We start from the raw sequence: 18,426 nt of genomic DNA on the forward strand, positions 1-18,426 counted from the left end.
TTTTCATTAATGTTTTTCTCAGAAACAGATCTTTAAAAAAAAAAAAAACTTTTTAATCATCAAGGGAACTAAAGGCAATTGTGATGTCACCTCTTCCATTTCCTGAGTTCATAAGAATGTTGACACTCTATGAAGCATTGCTTGTTCTGACTCATTACTCAGGGAAAATGTGATACAATCAACAACTAGAATAGAGCAGCCAGAATGCAAGGACAAACACAAAAGAGCTACTGGTCAATATTCAGTTCCCATCAGTTAATAGCCAGGATCCAGTTTACAAACACTGTGTCACTGCTGGCTGGAAAACATGACATGAAGCACCATCACTGGCAGAAACCCCGGTTACCTGGGCATTGATTAATATGCATATGTGCACGCACATGTAGGCAATCGGCATTTGCTGCTAAAAACCACACCAAGAGTCTTGGTTAATTGAATAAGTTGCCTGAGTTCTCTGCAATATGGAAAGAACCCATCCTTTTGTTCTTTGATTATAAATTAGCTAGGCTGTTTACCTTATTCCTACGACCCTAGGCCCTGACCACGTCCTTCAATCGTTTAGAAAAGCCAGTTAATGGAACTGCTGACTCACTGGTTTACAGAGCACAAAACTGTCTGCTCTGCCATCTCATCAGACAGCTTAAAGGGAAAAAGTTTTATTTTATCTTTGCCTCCTCAACCCCTTGAGCCATCCCCTGGCTCCTCAAAGAGCCCAGTAAATAGATTTAAGTGTACAGATGTTACAGGCCTCTGCCACTAATGTGTTTTACATGCTTCTAAGCTCTAAGAAGCAGAAGGGCTTTTATTTCAGAAAGATAACAACGGTACTTGCCAGTAGCACACTGCATGGAATTAAGATGTATTGTCTAACTGTAGTGCCTCGATGAACTTTGATCACTGGCCTAGGGAGACAGGGCTATCATTGCTTAGGTGTTCCCCCACCATTATTGTGATTTATTTCTTCATAGTTTCGTTTCTGATTTTGTTGGTTTAATTGGTGTGCTGGCTGCATGCACTTGCTGTTGTACTTGTGTCAAATGATTCTCGAACTTCCTTTGGAAAGCACTAATGAATAAGTGCTATTTCTCTTCTCTATTGTTGGGTTTTTTGTAAAGTTGCTCAAATGCTCTCAGGTATGGCGGCTCTGAATGGAGGACTTGGCGCCACAGGCTTGACGAATGGCACGGCTGGCACCATGGACGCCCTCACCCAGGCCTACTCAGGAATCCAGCAGTATGCGGCAGCCGCGCTGCCCACGCTGTACAGCCAGAGCTTGCTGCAACAGCAGAGCGCTGCAGGCAGCCAGAAGGAAGGTAGGTGCCTGCCCTGGGCGGGCCTGGCGGGCCCAGCCCTACCCACACTTGCCTTTAGAGCACGGCTTAGAAGATGCGGAATGGAACAGGTGTCGTAAGGAAAGCACTTGCTTTTTGCTAATATTTACATTTTTAAAAAATGGCCCTGGGCTGGGGATATAGCTTAGTTAGTGCTTCCCTCGCATGCTCAAGGCCCTGGGTTCAATCACCAGAACCACAAAAAAAAAAAAAAAAAAAAAGCCAGCCTAAGACATTTCTATCAGTCTTCTCTTCTGTTCATCTTATATTTATCTTTCAGTTTTCATCCATCTCTTAAGATGAACTTCTACCCATTGGGCATTTAAATGTACTTATTCATTGCTGCCATAAAATAATTCCCAGATCAGTATAGACCATGAGTTTCTCCCTTTAGGAGAAGCTGCTCATTAGCAGAAGGGGATGAATGGACACAGGCTTGTGCCAGAGCCCCAGGTTTGCTGCGTCCACTCACCCTGTAATTGTGTGGCTGCCTCTCAGTAGGCGACAATTCTCAGGCTAATGATAAAATCCACGATTAGGATCGACTTGGTCTTTGTTTAATTGCGGGTCTTTTGGGAAAGCAAGTAAGTGACTGACTGCCTTGCTTCTGAGGCAAAATAAACTTCAAGAAGTTAATGCTAAGAATAAATTAAAGCTAATTATAAGATGGCTAATGACCTAGTCCAAATAAGGATAGTTTGTCATTCTTCCTTTTGATTTCTTCTTCCTTAATTGAAGTTGATATAAAGCAGAATCATCAACATGCTATTTATCTTCTTTCTTCCTTATTTAGAATGTGAGAAAGAAGCTAGAATAGGGAAATAATAAAGAAGATTTTAAAAAATTCCTTTCTCCCTTTCCCTTACCCTATTGTTCCAAAAGGCTTTTGTCTGAATACTCTGACTTTAAGCATGGTGTTCTATAAGAATTAGAATAGTTTTACTTAGTAAATTTGTGATTTTTAAGAGGACACAGCTTAAAAGACACCCATGTGTTTAAAAAAAAAAAAAGAATAAGGTTTTCCCCTTTGATAAATAACCATAGAGATCATTAAAAATGAAAGAGACGATAGTCTAAGTTCATCACTTCAGCTTTCTCTCTGCTCTCACTGTATCTGTGATTACAGCTTTTTTAACATACACACTGTTGGGATGTGAAAGGGACTCTTGTGAGCACCAGAGGTCTCCCCCAAGAAAAGCTGTTTACTTGGTCCCTTTGGGGTCTATCACGATGACAGATGTGGACAGCAGGAGGGATCCTGTAAGATAATGGTATCCTTAGACAAAGAACATAAAACCAGTTCCCCCATGTGGCTTTAGGGAATCCTGGTCACCTCTCCATTATATAACAGGCCTTAGAACAAACCACATAGCTTGTGTCACTAAGAAAATGTCCTCATCAAGACTCAGTGGTTTAAGGATAAAGCCTGGACCCTGAAGTAAAGTTTTTCTGAACTATCTCACCCTAGCCCACTGCCCTAAGTTGGTTTGCCTTAAGTTTTAGGGATTTGTAAAACAAATCAAAATAACTTTGCTAACTTTAGGTACATGGGCTCTTGGCATGGTTGAGAGTTCTTATCTGTGGTGGTAGTGGTGGTAGGTTTCCCTTTGTCCAGTTTTTTGTTTTGTTTTTCCATCACCTCACACTTTATCATACATGGGCAATTAGTAAGACCCTGTCTCAAAACAAAAAAATAAAAGGGCTGGAGATCTGACTCAGTGGTAGAGTCAGATCTGGGTTCAATCCCCAGTACCACAGAAAAAGGGAGAGGGGATTATACAGGATGAGGAAAAAAACACAATACTACTACATAATTCCAATACTAAATAGATTTTTAGATTTCCTACTCCATAGTTCTGTCCTTCAGGCAAAAGAAATGAGAGGCAACTTGATGTATTTAGTCCTGAACCCTAATATATTTTTCCCATGGTAAAATAATTTTAAATAATTTTTGCCCCAGTTAAATCTTCTGAGGGATTATGGGATCCCTATGGATGTAAGTACAGAAAAGCTCATCACCTTTCTTGCCTTTCCTTAACATCCTCTGACCACTCTCACACCTTTCCATATTCTGTCCTTGTAGGCGACAAGTCATACACACACGAGTAGTTACAGCCTATAGCCTTTAAGTACCCCAGCAAGTACTGGTGGTCTGTGCTTGTCAGGTACCCTGTGAGAAATAAGGACTACAAACAGCTCAACCAGCTGGAGCCAGTGAACAAAACATAGATAATTCTCCCATGTTAAAATGCCATGGAAGAGAGAAATGGGACAAAACAGTGGTTTGCAGATGGTAGACAGGTTTTTATTACTTCTATGGGCAAAGAAGATGATGAGTTTCAAGTGAAATCCTTAAAAATATATATATATTTAGTTATTTTGGTACCATATGCCTGCCTCAGTTGCAAACAAGGGTGGTTTTCATATGAAATTATTTTGGGGGGGGCTGGTGATATAGCTCAGTTGGTAGAGTGCTTGCCTTGCATGCACAAGACTATGAGTTCAATCCCCAGCACCAAAAAAATAATAATAATACTTTTTGCTCATTTTTATGATAAAAATTTGGGGGGGGGGAGAAACCAAACTTTTTCTTGGTGATTAAAAAACAAACAAAAAGAAACAGCACTGAAAGGGAGACAAATCAGAATATGTTGACACTTTTTTCTTGAGAAAATAAGCAAAGATCAGAGCCTCCTTTTGTTTGTCCATCTGTCCCTTAGAGCCAAGGGTGGAGCTCAGCAGAACAGCACTTGCCTAGCCTGCACAAGTCCTGGGCTCAGTCCTCAGCACTACAAGAACAAGACCCAGCCGTCTCAGTACTTCCATGGCCTCCATCTCTGGCATGGATACATTCTGAGTGCACACATTCTTGAATGCCAGCATTGCTGAGACATACCTAGGAACCTATCTTGGGCGTTCAAGTTGCATTTCCTCCCCAGGTTTCCGGAGGCCATGCACCTTACAGGTCAAATCAGATCCCATTAATCTTCATTTGTGCATATGGATATTTTACTGGAAGGAACATTAAATGTGGTATCAGATCTGTGCCCATTGCAAAGGATGTGCATGGCACAGCAGCACTCAGAACACCCAAACTCTCCAGAGTTTTGGGTTTTGCACCTATTCAGAAAACATGTGAGGGGCTACAGTTGTGTCCCTTCAAAGTACAGGCTGCCTCCCTTACTCTGTAATATTAATATATCCATAGAATTCGTGAGCGGTGTAGAAAGTTAAAGTGGCCACAGAGATACATTTCTAAATAAGAAGAAATGCCTCATCTGGTGCTTCAGGAATTGGCCTCAAGAAGTCTTCCTTGTGAAAAGTCCCATTCATTGGGATGCTTTTTTTCTTTTATGATTTATTTTGTGGGGGCAGGAGAAGAAACTTGTTGGATGTCTCTTTGCAATGATGTTTATCCATTTATTTTTTTCAAAGTTCTTTTTATCCCAATTTTTTTTCAGCCCAAACACACAAATACCCTTCCCCTCTACTTAGGGAACCACTGCAGCCTGTTCCCTGCAGCTTCACAAAGAGGGCAGGCAGGCCTGGCTCCTCTCCTGTGAAAGCCAGCTGCAGCCATGAACCAGCTGCAGAAGTTATTCGACTGATTCTGTGCGCTCCCTCCTGCCCCGGACACCCTGCCTGGATGTCCAAGAGCCACCCAGTCCTTATTCTCCTTGCAGCTCATTGGGTTTCCTTCTTTTTCCTCTTTTAATTTTTGGACAGCTCTCCTACAGGTGGGTAGAAGGTTCAGAGAGGGAAATGGACAGGAACATAACAGCTCTCCCCTCCAACCTGCAGAGCTGAGAAGGTCTTCCCTATTCCACCCTTGTTTCTGGTGTTAGCTGGAAAAGGATGAGTACAAGGGAAGAGTTTGACTTAGCTCAGGTTTGAGAAGCTTCTACATCCATTTCTAAGGCTTACCTGGGGGTGTAATTCCTATCAAATTCCTATCAAAGTTGTGAGACTCTAGCTACCATTTCCCCCGTCCCATTGACTTATTGCCAGTCATTTCTAATAAAGATGGTTATTATATTATATTATACTGTGTGTTAAGATACTTGGCAAATCAAGACTGGCTGGGTAATCAGGTAAACTACTGATAAATCCAGGCAGTGTTACTGCTATATTGATGATTCTAAATCACTGCACTTGGCATTGGCTACCCAGCACCCACTCCCCTTCCCTGTGAGACAGTCGACCACACCCAATAGGAAACTCAGCCCCCAGAAAAACCCATGCCTAGATTCTCTGCCCTGTCCTGCTCACACCACCTTCACTCCATGAAAAGGAAAAGCAAATGTGTGCTGATGTGTGTACACGTGACCCCAGAAAACCATCTGATGAGGAAGCTACTTAACAGCCAGTGTCTACTTGGAAATTAGAAAAATGTGAAGGGTGAGTGTTTTCCTGAAAGACATGTCAGTGCTTGACATTTATCCATCTGTTTATTCTTTTATAAGAAAAAGCCAAATGACTTAGCCTTCCTGTTGTTAAAGGATTCCTAAGAAGAGACTTTGGGAACTAAGACTCAAAGGATACCTTACTCTGATTTTTTCTTCTTCTTTAGGTCCAGAGGGGGCAAACCTCTTTATTTACCACCTTCCACAGGAGTTTGGAGACCAGGACATTCTGCAGATGTTCATGCCTTTTGGAAATGTTATCTCTGCTAAAGTCTTCATTGACAAACAGACCAATCTGAGCAAGTGCTTTGGTATGCAAAAGAAACCAAGCTAGACTATTATAGTAGACTCCCCCAAGTGAGGAGTCATGGGAAGGAAAATGTGAAAGACAGCTATTTTTGGAGTCAGGATAGGGCCTACATGTATGGTGGTATTTCCTGATTTTTCTGGATGCATGTAAGCAGATTTGGGCAAAGTTCTTTAGTAAAAACAAAGGGGAAGGGGCTATATAAAAAGGATCTAGAAAATTTCCTTATATTGGTAACACCACATGCCATAGTGTATTACTATACATCCCTAATAATCTTTTGTTGTAGAGCAATACCCATTTCTTCAGGCCCTTCAGAGGGAAGCATGAACTTTCATCAGATGGAAACAGAGATTGCAGTTTAGTCTCTACTGGTGTACAGTAGAACTGCAGACACTGCCAGTGGCTCCTTACACCTTCAGGTTTAATGACTCAGACACTGAGGCATGGGTCACACTGTTAAGTACACACACAAACAGCCAAAAATACACACACATTCACAAGCAGGGATGCCAGGCTGCTGCCACACTGCAGCTCCACATGCACAGGATGAGCAATTGATATATCTCATGCTTACACAGAACACTGTGTTATGATGCCATTGGAGGGCCAGAATTTGGGACTGTAAGACTGGCAGGAGCTAAGTGGGTGGGTATGGAGCCAGAGAGGGTGCATATGTTATCCAGACACTGGAAACCCAGCTTCTTAGCACACCTAGTTTTCACATCATCTCTCCTCAAGCAGCATGGCTTCTGCGTCCTGTGGCATTTTTGGCTCCTTAGGAGTGTGAGGAAAACTCACAGTGTGCACTGGTGTTTACAATAGGAAGACAGTATTTGTTTAATCCATTCATTGTTTTATTTCTCAAATCTTGCTGGCCCCCAAAGTAGTTTAGAGGCCAGGTGTTCACAGCATCTATTGCTCATCTGGCAGGCTCTGACCCAGTTTGAGATTAGAGCATTTACTTTACTCATGCCTGCAACTAAATAATTTATGTTGGTCACAGGCAATAACAGTAGCATAAAACAAGATAGGATAGATATGAGCCAGAAGAAACAGAACTGGGTGTCTGTCGGCAAAGAGGGAGGGTGGTTCTCAAATACCTTCAAGTTCACAACAGTTTAGTTGACTGGTAGTGGGTAACCAGGCCAAGGAGAACATCTTGGATCCTAAAACTGCATTATCATAATGCCTAATTTCTGTGCATCACCCAGGAAGGTCAGCCTCTGCTGTCAAGGAATTAGCACGTCAACCATTTCAAGCCGCTGTCTTTACCGCAGTGGAAAGGCTGCTGCTGTGCTAACTATATGAACCCCTTCATAGTGGTTCATGAGAGGGAAATGGAAGTTAAGCTGTTTCATGGGGGGCTTTGGGGGCCAGAGTTTACCTGTGGGAGGCTTCCCCACACAAGGTTTTGAAGCCAATGTTTACATTTTTCACAGGTGAGCAATGTTCTAGGCTCATATGGAGACTAGAAAGGGACTATGCATTGTGGTTCAATTTGAGAAAATATGTACTACCTTGAAAAGATATTGTATCAGTCCACAAACTACTTAACCAGTGTGTTCATAATGGTACAAGTTACAGCCGTAACTGTATTCCTGTGAACTAAAAGCCATAGCATCCCAGGCGGCCTGGCAGCCAGCCTAAGTTCTTGGGGACCCAATTGGCTAAATTCTGAGTCATAAGATAGCCCATTCTTTGGTTCGTACCTCTTGGCTGGGTTTTGGTATCCATATCTTGACCCATTTCCATCCTTTAAGCATCTTGCTAGTTCAGGATAAAGACCCTGAGAGAAAGGAGAGGGTAAAGTCAGAGCAAAAATCTTAGATTTGAGATCACATTTATTGGGAATTAGATGTAATACTAATGTAAGCAGCCATTTTTGCAAGGCAGCCTGCCTGTGAAAAGCTTTTCTGCTGTATGACCATTTTTATTAAGTGAGGAGAGAACGTTGCTCAACAAGTATTTATGTCCTTTGCTTCCTCCTCTGGTTTATAAAGGAATTTTCTCTTTAGCCTTAACTTTCACAGTAAATAGACGGAGGCTCTTAGTATAGAACTTTCTGAACAGCTGATGTTCAGAACTGAAATTAAATATATACAACAGCTTCCTTTCAACTCTAAAACCAGTAGAAACTATAAGAGCTTACTACTTGCCTCAGCTTAACTAATGCTTTGCCTGTACTCCTACCTTGGCCTCACCCCGCAGTGTTAGAACAAAGGAGGATCAGAATTCTGTTTCAGGGCCTCTGCAGAGCATCATGGGTCCTTTTTCAAAAACAGAGGATGTTGCTATAAACAAACATACTGGGAATTCTGTTGAGAAGGTTGTCCTAAGCTCTTTAGACCATTTATTCCTCAAGACTTTGAGAGATGCAAGGGAGCAATTTCCTTCTAGTTGAATTTTTCTGAAGTTCTGCAAATGGAAACCGAGCTAAGGGGAAAGGCCCAGCATTTCCTTGGGTTCTTCTCAGAAATTACTCCAAAACATTAAAAATTAAGTATAAATTATATAATTCTGTAGTTGACTCATCCTCTAGCTAAAGAGGTGTGGGCGCTGACCACAACTCTAGGGCCTAGTCTCTATGTGCTGCACTGCAGGGAGTTGGCGACCCCTCCCTCTACCCTGCCTTTCAGCCCACCAGTCAGGACAGGTGAGCTACTGGGGCCCTTGTAGCCCTGGAATATTTGTACCACAGCTTACATGAGTGAGGCTTATCCACCTGCAGGTCTTTCAGAGGGATTCTAAGAGATTTGAAACAGATGTGACTTGAAAGCAGTAAATAAGGAGACTAAATTCACTTAAACAACAGTTGCAATTTTAGTTTTCTAAGGCAGGGTTTTGCCTTGTGTACCTAATTACAAGTCCAGCTACCTTTTTTACTACTTCTCAGTGGATATTTCCAGCATCGTCCGACCCTCAAACATGCCCTGGACACTCATGGCACACAATAAACTGAGCACTGAGCTCAAGGCCGGCACCTATGAGCATTGCAGTTACACTGTGCCAGCCATCCCCATAGCCCTGGCCCCTCTTTCTGCTCTCTCCCACTCCACCTTGACCCACCTTCCTTCCCCTTTGTGTTTTCCAGGTTTTGTTAGCTATGACAATCCAGTCTCTGCACAAGCTGCGATCCAGGCGATGAATGGCTTTCAGATCGGCATGAAACGCTTGAAGGTGCAGCTGAAGCGCTCCAAAAACGACAGCAAACCTTACTGATCCCAACCCCAGAGGCTCCCTGCTCTTATTTTAGCTTTCTTAGGGTAAGTCCCACAAGCCAGCCTGTTCTCAACAGGGAAGGCAGAGGAGGACCATATTGCCAACTTTTACCAAGAGAGACGGTTATTTTTACAATAAGGCCTCCATTTCCCCCCGCCCAGCCCCCGACCCAGTCTGCCATAATTAAAACTTGGGCTACCTTGTTTATATTGAGTCAATTCCTCCTCCAGTTGTGCCACTGTATTCTCCTTTGTTTTGCAATTTGAATCTCCTTTTACCTTTTTTTTAAATTTTTTTGTTTTCATTTTTGCTTTTTTAAAGAAAAACATATATACAAATAAATGACATCTTGAGAATTTAAAAGGCAAACAAATGCTGATGTGCAATTCTAACTCTGAAACCACTGGTGCCCCGAGAGCACTGCCTGGAGCATTCACCCCTCCTTGTCCGCGCCCACCCCTGCGGAGGGCCCCCGCATTTAGCGAGGTGGCCTAGCAGAGGGAGAAGCAGGAGAAGCACTTAAAACAACACAAACGTCTTTCCACTACATCGGTTTGTTTTAATAAGTAGGATTTTATTTTAGGGTTCAAAGAAACATGACATTTATCGGTCAGATTATTACACTGGTTGTCTATTTTGTTATTGTTTTATTTTTGTTTTTAGAAAGGATTAATGTAAAAAAAAAGATTTAGAGATCTGTTTCTTAAAGCTACAGGGTTTAAAAATAAAATAAAAATGAGTGAAAATACTTGATGTTTCTTGAAAGATAAATTTAATAATAATAAATAAATACATAAATAATACATAAATAAAAAGAAAGCCACAGGCCTGTAAATTTTATTTGTAAAAAAAGCATTTCTATTTTTATACAAAATTTTTACTGCCTCAGAAATAATGGAAGTTATTTATTGCCTATTGTTAACTTATTGGGTACCTAAAGAGCAGTTCTCTGTCTAGCTAGAACCTTCTGAAGTAGTCTCTAGAGGAATTGTTCTAGGAATGGGCTTTTTCACCGTTGAACCCTAGACCTAAAGTTCATGCTTTATCCTCTCGTTGTTTGTATCTGTCTGATTATTTTGTTCGTAATTTCCATTAGTTTACAGTTCAGTTGTCTGACTTCCCCGTATGTTACCTTTGTTGAAACTGGACCCTCTTCCCTTTCTAGTCCCTCACCCCAAAACACCCAGAATCCATCCCCTCTCACTCTCCAGATGGATTCTCTTGGGGTTTCATTGTGCTGTGGAAAAAGAGTGTAAGAAATGCAAATTATGTGAATGGCTCGTAGACTCCCTGAAGACCTAAGATTTGCATTAGTTTTTCTCCTGCACCCTTAAAAGTGATTTTGTTGCTGCTGCCTAGATTCTGTGTAACTTTTTACTCTTCCTTGTTTTTTCCCTAGACATCTTCATGCCCGTTAGTTCATCGTTTGCCTAGCATGTCCCTGTGGCGTCTCAAAAAAAAAAGTTTCATCGTCCCGTCATTGTTTCTGATGTCTTTCTGACCTCACATCATATTTGGTTCTCCTACTGACCTTTGATCTAGTTTGACCTTTGAAATTTGCATGTGACCTCATCTAGCTATGAATTCTGGGAAGTCAATGTGAAAAACATTGCTGCATTCATGCAAGACTGAAATTATTAGACAAATTAATTATAGAAAAAAAAACCTGTGGCAAAAATGTTTCTTTCTTATTTTTTTTTCTTTCTTTTCATAAAACAGACTTGAAAGTATTATACAGGGATTGGCATTCTTCCCGGTCACTGGTAACAATAGCAATATGTGTCCAGGGACACAGAATGTTGGTTTCTAACAGACTACTTCCAAAAACAGTTTGAGAAAAAAACTGTCTGATTTTAAGTCTCTAGAGGTCTGTAATAGTTTTTACATTTTTCAGGCAGTGTAAAGTTTTTTGATAAGGCCATTTTAGGTGGCTCACTTTCTCATTAAGATATATATATAGAACCACTTTTTGTAGATTAGTATAAGAAAAATATTTACCCTGTTTTGGGGCAAATGCTACCTATTTGTGTCACCTTTTGCTGAACTGACTCACAGTTAGACAATCCATGGTTTAATGCACATGAAATTACCTATATTTTATACTGTTTCAATGTACAGGAGAAAGGTTACTGTAAACTGTGTTATGTTGGTGCTTCCGTGAATTAAGTTGTGGTTTCATCATGAGTCTTACGGTCTTAATGTTCTCTGTTGATAAGACAAGTTTAGAATTGGTTTACTTAAAACAAAAAAACAAAAAAACAAAAAAAAAGAATTTCAAAAAAAAAAAGTTGTTTGCTTAAAAAATTTTTTTTCATGTGAGGAAAAAAAAAAAAAAAAACTATTCCAGAATAAGTTTTGTGTTGGCTTGTGAAGCATTGATGTCATTTTTTTTTTTTATTGTGGACTATTTAGATGTGTTTGTGTTCAGCAAAATGTGATCTGTTTTTTTTTTTCTTTTAAAGAAAAAAAGTGAAAATATATAGTGCCAAATTCCAAAGGTACTTCCTTCCTAGAGCTTCAGTGTGTTTCTTGTGAGAAGTAATTTGATAACATGGGTATTTTATTATGTGTTTTGTATAAATCCCTAATATTTAAAAAAAAAAAGGTTAAAAAGTTTGTTAACTTGCTATTCTGTGGTCTTGTTGCCTGAAATTGTTATTGTTTGTTATTTCTCTATGATGTTTTTTGTAAGACATTGTATAAGTGCCCATGTCTCACTTTTTTAACCCCTCTGCACATCAAGGCTGTGAAGGCACCCTCACAATGTATTTTCTTCATACTATATGGAAACCTCTAAGGTGAGAAAGTTTTGAACTTTTAACCCTTTCTACCCAGAGCTATCTGGAATGTTGGTAACTTTTTATAAAGCTGTCATCACTTGAGTTTGTTTTGGGGTGTTCCTTTTTCCCACCCGCATATATCCGCTGAGTGGTAAATTTTTACTACTTTCTTTTCCTTTGAGAGCCAAAAGAAATAAAATTCCACAAGGCAAGTTTGAAGGGGGAAAAATACTCGAACACTCTCCAAATTTTGTCCTATGACATTTTTACTTTTGATTATTTCTGGTCTTTTTTTCCTTTAATTCCTAATGTGCTGCTGGAATTAGAATTCCTAATGTCCTGTGCTCCTTCTTTAGTTTAAATGAAAAATGGGGGGAAGTAGGTAGATTCAGTTCCTAAATAAACCTTAAAAATGCCGTATGCTTTTTGAGAACAGATTTAGTGGTATGTTCTAGTCTAGAATATTTTCATATACTTACAGTCAGTCAACTTTTGTGGTAGGACTGTCTTTTGAGGAATTTTACTTTTGTTTTAAATGCTCCTAAATAACCTTCAGTCAGCTACTGTGCTGGGAATTCTCTGATGCCAGTGGACGCCTCTGAACGAGCAAGGTGTCTCAAGGGAGAAGCCCAGAACCCCCTCCCCTGCACTTTTTGCTTTCTTGTTCTTCAATTGAACACACTGATTGAACACAAAGGGGACTGGCCACATAAGTAGAGCTGGGTTCTTGACCAAATACCTTCCTGCTGCCACTTTTTAAAGTGCCATATTACTTTCACTTGGACTTTCTGTGAACAGATACCTTGCTGTCTTGACAAACCTGAATGTCATACCTACAGCCCCAACACAAAGCCCAGCCTTCCTGAAAGCCAGCCCTGGAAGCTTCTGGGTCTCAGCTCCCTTTTCCTACCCGCCCTGTTTGGTTTAATGTGCGTGTGGATGTGATAGCCCTGGGATGGAAAGGACTAGCCTCTAATGATGCAAAAAAATAAAAACAGAAGTTTCCTTCTTACAGCACATGCACTTCTAACGAAATGATTTGTATTATCCTCACACGTGTTTACTACTGCCGGGGCCTTCCTGCAGCCTCTGAGGGCTATTTTGTACTTCCTGCAGCACTCAGCTTAGTAACAGGTTATTGCACACGTCTCTCATGTGTCATGGTGGTGTAGAGATACGTACGTAGAAACCCAAGACAACACCATTGGAATTTCTTAGACCATTTCATTCCAAATCTATTCCTTTATCAATTACATTAATCTCAAAGTTTGGTTTTTTTGGATTTTTGGTTTTTTGGGTTTTGTTTATTGTTTTTTATTTTTTATTTCTTTTAATTTTTTTTTTTTTTAAATCGAAGCAACTGCCCTCCTTTCCTCTTATCCCACCTGCATCTCCCCCACAGAAAAACTGAGAGCAGTTGACAGGAGGCTCAGGGTGGGCACTTTGAGCGTTTCTGATTTTGCAGGCAATCAAGACAGTATATCTAGAGTGAAAGTCCTTTTTTTCGGGGGGGGGGGGGTGGTTTTGCATGTTTCATTGTTAAAAAAAATAATAATAACCCTCCTCAGAGACAAACTGTCCTTTTTATCTTTTAATATCAAAAGGAAAACAGCTGCGAGGGTGCAAAGGGCCTGTGCCAGGAGACAAAACACGCAGGGAAGTGACTTTTTTTAAATCAAGTGTAGAAAATAGTCATTTTTAAACTAAATTAGAGAATTGTGACAAAATGGCAGTCCTCAAAGGCGTAACGAGTTCATCTTTCTTTCACCATAGGGGTTATAGTTCTTTGGCTTGTGCTACTCTGGAATCATTTTACTGTTTCTGTTTTTATTAAGTGCTAATTAAAAAGAAGAAATAAAATTTTAAAAAAACCTGTAGTTTCATTACCTTTTTGAATAATGTCATACAAAAAATGTATTTGTGTTTTTTTGTGCTGTGAGAATTGTTGTTTGTAGATTAATAATATCATTTTGTTTAGAATTACAAAATAGTTTTTAAATATTGTCTGAGAAAAGCCAAAGTTAATGCAACCTAGTGGAAACTGTAAGACCATTTGAGTATTGTTTCTGTTTTATTGATGCATTTGGATTTTGTTGTTTGATGGAATTTGAGCCAAAAAAAAAAAAAATACGCAGGCTTTCCTATTTCTACAACTGATTGTACTTATGCATTTTGTACCAGTGGAACTTTTTATACTGGAGATTAAAAAAAATGGAAATTTTTGTGGCTTACTCTCGTGGGCCCCCTGACAATGACTGATTTCAAGTTTGATTTCTGGTTGATAGAAAGAAAGTTGCTTTTCTTTTGAGAATTAAAAACTTTGGCTTGATTTCTTTTTTCCCTTTGCTTATATCTAGCATTAGAATTTTGTCTTAAAATACAGCGGTAAGTTTCACTTTTTATTCTGTATTGTGCAGTTACACAATAAGGTAATTAGATTTAGAAGTACTCAGTCACCTTAAGTGGATAAATGTATTAGTTAAACTTTAGGGGTTTGCTTTTTTGCTGTTTAGATCAAAGTTTTTTCTGATTCTTCTGTCCTCATTGTGAACATAACCGTGTAGTTGAAACAGTCAAACTTATTTTTGTAATGTATGTTACTGTGTGATGCGGTTTTTGGCTTCTGTCTCCAATATTAAACCATTTTCCTAATACTTGTTTCTCTCTCTGCGTGTTGTATCGTTGGTGGTCATTGTATGTTGGTGATGCATCTACACACCTCACTGTTTCACCTGTTTTTTTTCTATATGTTGTGTAAAAGATACAGTCGATTCCACCTAAGTGAATATCTGATTTGGGGAAACTGCACACCAGCCACCTTCATTTATGTACAAGGGTCCACTCTGACCACTGCTTCCAAGACTGATACTTTTTTCTATGGTTCACCTAAATAACTGCCCTACCAAGCTGGATTCGCCAAGACATTTTATGGTCTTTTGACCATACAGGATCATTTCACCACCTCTTCTGACCTCCTTCCCCTTCTCCCTCCCTCATGAGTGTATATATTTACATAAACATGGATATATATGCACACTCATGTGTACATATATATAATATGCATTTCCTAATGTTCACTAAAATCTGCTGCATTATCTTAAGAAGAAAAGCAGCAGACTTGGGGTTTCTTCTGTCTACCCCCAAGTCCAAAAGCATAAAAACATATCATTACGGTCAAGCTATTCTCAGAAACTGATCACTTTTTCAAATGAAGTGATGTCTCAATGGAGGAAAAAATAAACTTAGCTGGTGAACAGAAGATGTGAAAAGGGTTAAAGTCAATAATGTTGCCATCAATCAATAGATATGTATAGAAAAGTAATTTAAATTATTTATTTCTACGAGCTAATTGAATCCAGGAGCAGCTTTAATTATTAAAACTAATGGAAGAGAAAAGAAATATTTCCAAGTGCTCAAATGGAAGCTCTACTCAGTCTAAAGGGGGAGGTGAAGCTTCTCCTGCTCAACTCCTCAATGGCATGCTGTCCAAGTCCACAGGAAAGCGCGTAATGCCCCATGAACCCCACACCCCTTCTGAGTGCACGCACAGCTAGGAGTAGGCTGTGTTCCTGTCACCCAACCCCAGTCATCACAAAGAGAAGAACTACTCCTCACATGCCCTCCACATCTTAGGCCAGAGGCCCTCCTCCCTTTTCTGCCCAGCTCCTATGCTCAGGAATCTGACTGCTCTTAAAGTGCTCTTAAAAGATTCCATGATGTCTGCTCCCTGTCTTCTCTCCTCCCAACCTTTCAGACGCACAAGCTCTGTCTGCCTCAGGCCCCCAGCACCTGGTGCCAATGAGATTTCTCCCCGCAGGTGCTCGGGCTCTCCGCCCTCTGGTTTCAGCTGCCCCTCTGGCCCCAAGATTGTATTTTTAAGTAGGGTCAACAAGAGGGGCCTAGTGAGGTGGAGGAAAGGCGGCTCTTTCTCCCATAGGCCAGACACCTCAGTGGTAGTGACTGCCACCAGCTCCAGACCTGCACAGAGGGGAGCTGACTTCCTGCCGACACTTCCGCTTTAAGCCTCATCACAGCCTTCCATCAGCTGCCTCTGAAAACCCACTGCTCACTAGTGGGGAAAGACGGCTAAGGGTGTGATTTCTTTTTCTTTCTTTTCTGAGGGGGTTGGGGGGCGGGGGGCACAAGGGAGGGGAGACTGGGGAAAGGGTGTGATTAAATTCCTTACAAGATGCAAGTGTTTACTTTTAAAATAATATAACCACCATTTGGCACAAGGCAAAATACTCATGCTAAGCGAAGGAAGGGAAGACAAAGCCAGTTTTTGCTGTTTTTCAAAAACAACAAAAACAATAATTCTCCAAAGAAGAGGATGCAAAAGGCTAGTTCCTTAAGCATGGATGATAGTAAAGTTGGTCCTTGCTTAAATTCATACTTATTTTGATTTCTAAAACACCACTGCAGCGTGAGCAAGGTGTACCTGCCTGCCATGCACGGACCACCTTGAGAATCAAGGACTGCCAACGCTTCCTGGCTGATGGGAAGCCACACGCCTGCCGGGCCCACAGCAGTTGCAGGCCGTCCATGGGTTCAGCCTCTTGGCTAGCAGGCTAGGAAACACAGTGAACATAAATGTACTGTGAATCGTTCCTGATAAGTGAATAAAACATTGTGACCAAACAATCAGCTTATTCACTTATCAGGAATCGACTGTTCTGCTAATTCACTGTTTTTGTTTTTCATTTCTGTTGTAGTTCACTATTTTTGCTGTGTTCTGTTTTCTCCTCTCATGCTTGGGCAAAATCACTAGGAATATTATCTTCATGTGACCATGAAACGTTTATATGGAGTGGAAATGATATCTTAACAAAATCTATGCACTTGCTATCAGGAACACAATACTGGATGTGTCTTATATATATTGAACTATATAGTACTCGATTTCTTAAATAAAGCTTAAGAAAGGACTCTGTTGTGTGTAAAGTTAATGTGATTATTTTTCAAAGCAGTGTTTCTAAGGCGTATTTTTGTTCTTTTAAGTCTTGAGTGATACAGGATATTTTTCATTAAAATTATATCACTGGCTTTATGACTTAATATTCAATAAATTGACTTTGGAAACAAAATGGAGTGGGGGGAAGTTCTTCTGAATTCATTTTAGCAAGTGATCTGGAAAACAGTCCCCTTCCTGGTGACCACAGCAAATCTCTAGTGAGGCACTATAAGGGTGGTCAAACAGAGCAAGCCCTTCACCTCTAATAGACCACCAGAAAGCATCCAAAGTCCACCCTAACCCAGAAAACCCAACTTATTGCTGAATGTGATCCTTTAGACTCGGAAGAAAGGGGACAAAGGAGAAAGGCAGATCCAAGAGTAATGCTGTCTGTGTCAATGCTTTGCCAGAATGATGTGACACTAAAACTATACCCTGCTGGAGAACAATGGAAGTCCTATTCAGGACCACAAAATGAGAGACAGCAAGAGAACGTATTTGATCATTCCAGATGAGAAGGGTAAGATTTCAAAGTGCAATGTCCGAGAGGCATCCGGAAACAGCTGCACAGCCTAAATGGGAGGCCTGCTGCTGGGCCCTTTGAAAGAATATGTTTGAAATTTTTCCTACAGGCCATAAGTTTGAACAGAACAGCATTTTCTGTTGGATTTTTTTTTGCTCTGGGTTTTTTTGTTGGATTTGTTTTTCTTGCTTAATGTTTGATTCTAAGAAAAATTCCTAAACTTCTATTTGCAAAATGGCACAGAAATCCTAATCCAAAACATATCCATCCCTGGTAATGAGGGACAGAAAGAGCATGGTCAATGAAAACGCACTGACAATACAAAATTCCTCTTCCCTTCTCTACTTTCTTCCACCCCAAACCTCCAAGACACATTTGTCACATACCCGAAAACCTCTAGTGAAGGTGAGGGACCAGAGAAATAGCCATGGGACAGGAAAAAGCAGCCAAATCAAGGGGCCAGGGTGGGGAGAGCCGACACTATGAGAACCACTGGTCTGTATGAACTGGGCTCAGGGATTACTATTGGCTGCACCGGGGAGGCACCTTGGAACATCGTCACAGCCTTCCCTTGCCAGCCAGTGGCACTACTAGAAAGCATCCCCTTTTTCAAGAGGGCACATCCAAGCCATCATGGGCAGGAAGGCTCTGAGCCCCACACAGGGAAGAAGAACGAAAACTAGCATACTCCCTTCTTGGCCGGCAGCCCTGAACCAAGAGTACCCCATGGTCTCCAATTGGGGCAGCTGCCAGGAACCCTGCATGGAGTGCCTGAGGCAGGTTCGTAGGACAGGAGCTGCTTTATGAGAGAAGCTGCACTACTTTTGACCTCTCTCTGTTGGTCAGCAAAGCAGTCTGGCACCAACTTCTACTTGCCTGCCTCAGGAGAATGTTTTCAAGAAGAAAAAA

At 40.8% G+C, this 18,426-nt stretch overlaps 1 protein-coding gene across 9 annotated transcripts in view; it reads left to right on the forward strand.

The window, feature by feature from the left end:
* Positions 1-16,969, forward strand: part of Celf2 (CUGBP Elav-like family member 2) — a 502,138-nt gene extending 485,169 nt beyond the window's left edge. For 5 of the 9 annotated variants that reach the window (XM_076832242.1, XM_076832240.1, XM_076832236.1 and 2 more), the window contains 4 exons: positions 1,116-1,313; positions 5,902-6,045; positions 9,136-9,307; positions 10,663-16,969. In XM_076832242.1, the coding sequence (XP_076688357.1) occupies positions 1,116-1,313; positions 5,902-6,045; positions 9,136-9,263 (470 nt within the window). In that variant the 3' untranslated portion in view covers positions 9,264-9,307; positions 10,663-16,969. The remainder of the gene's footprint in view (positions 1-1,115; positions 1,314-5,901; positions 6,046-9,135; positions 9,308-10,662) is intronic. The other 4 variants (XM_076832238.1, XM_076832239.1, XM_076832243.1 and 1 more) reach the window with 1 other exon arrangement.
* Positions 16,970-18,426: the final 1,457 nt, after the last annotated feature.

The sequence above is a fragment of the Callospermophilus lateralis genome, chromosome 13, assembly GCF_048772815.1.
Source record: "Callospermophilus lateralis isolate mCalLat2 chromosome 13, mCalLat2.hap1, whole genome shotgun sequence".
Classification (NCBI taxonomy): domain Eukaryota; kingdom Metazoa; phylum Chordata; class Mammalia; order Rodentia; family Sciuridae; genus Callospermophilus; species Callospermophilus lateralis.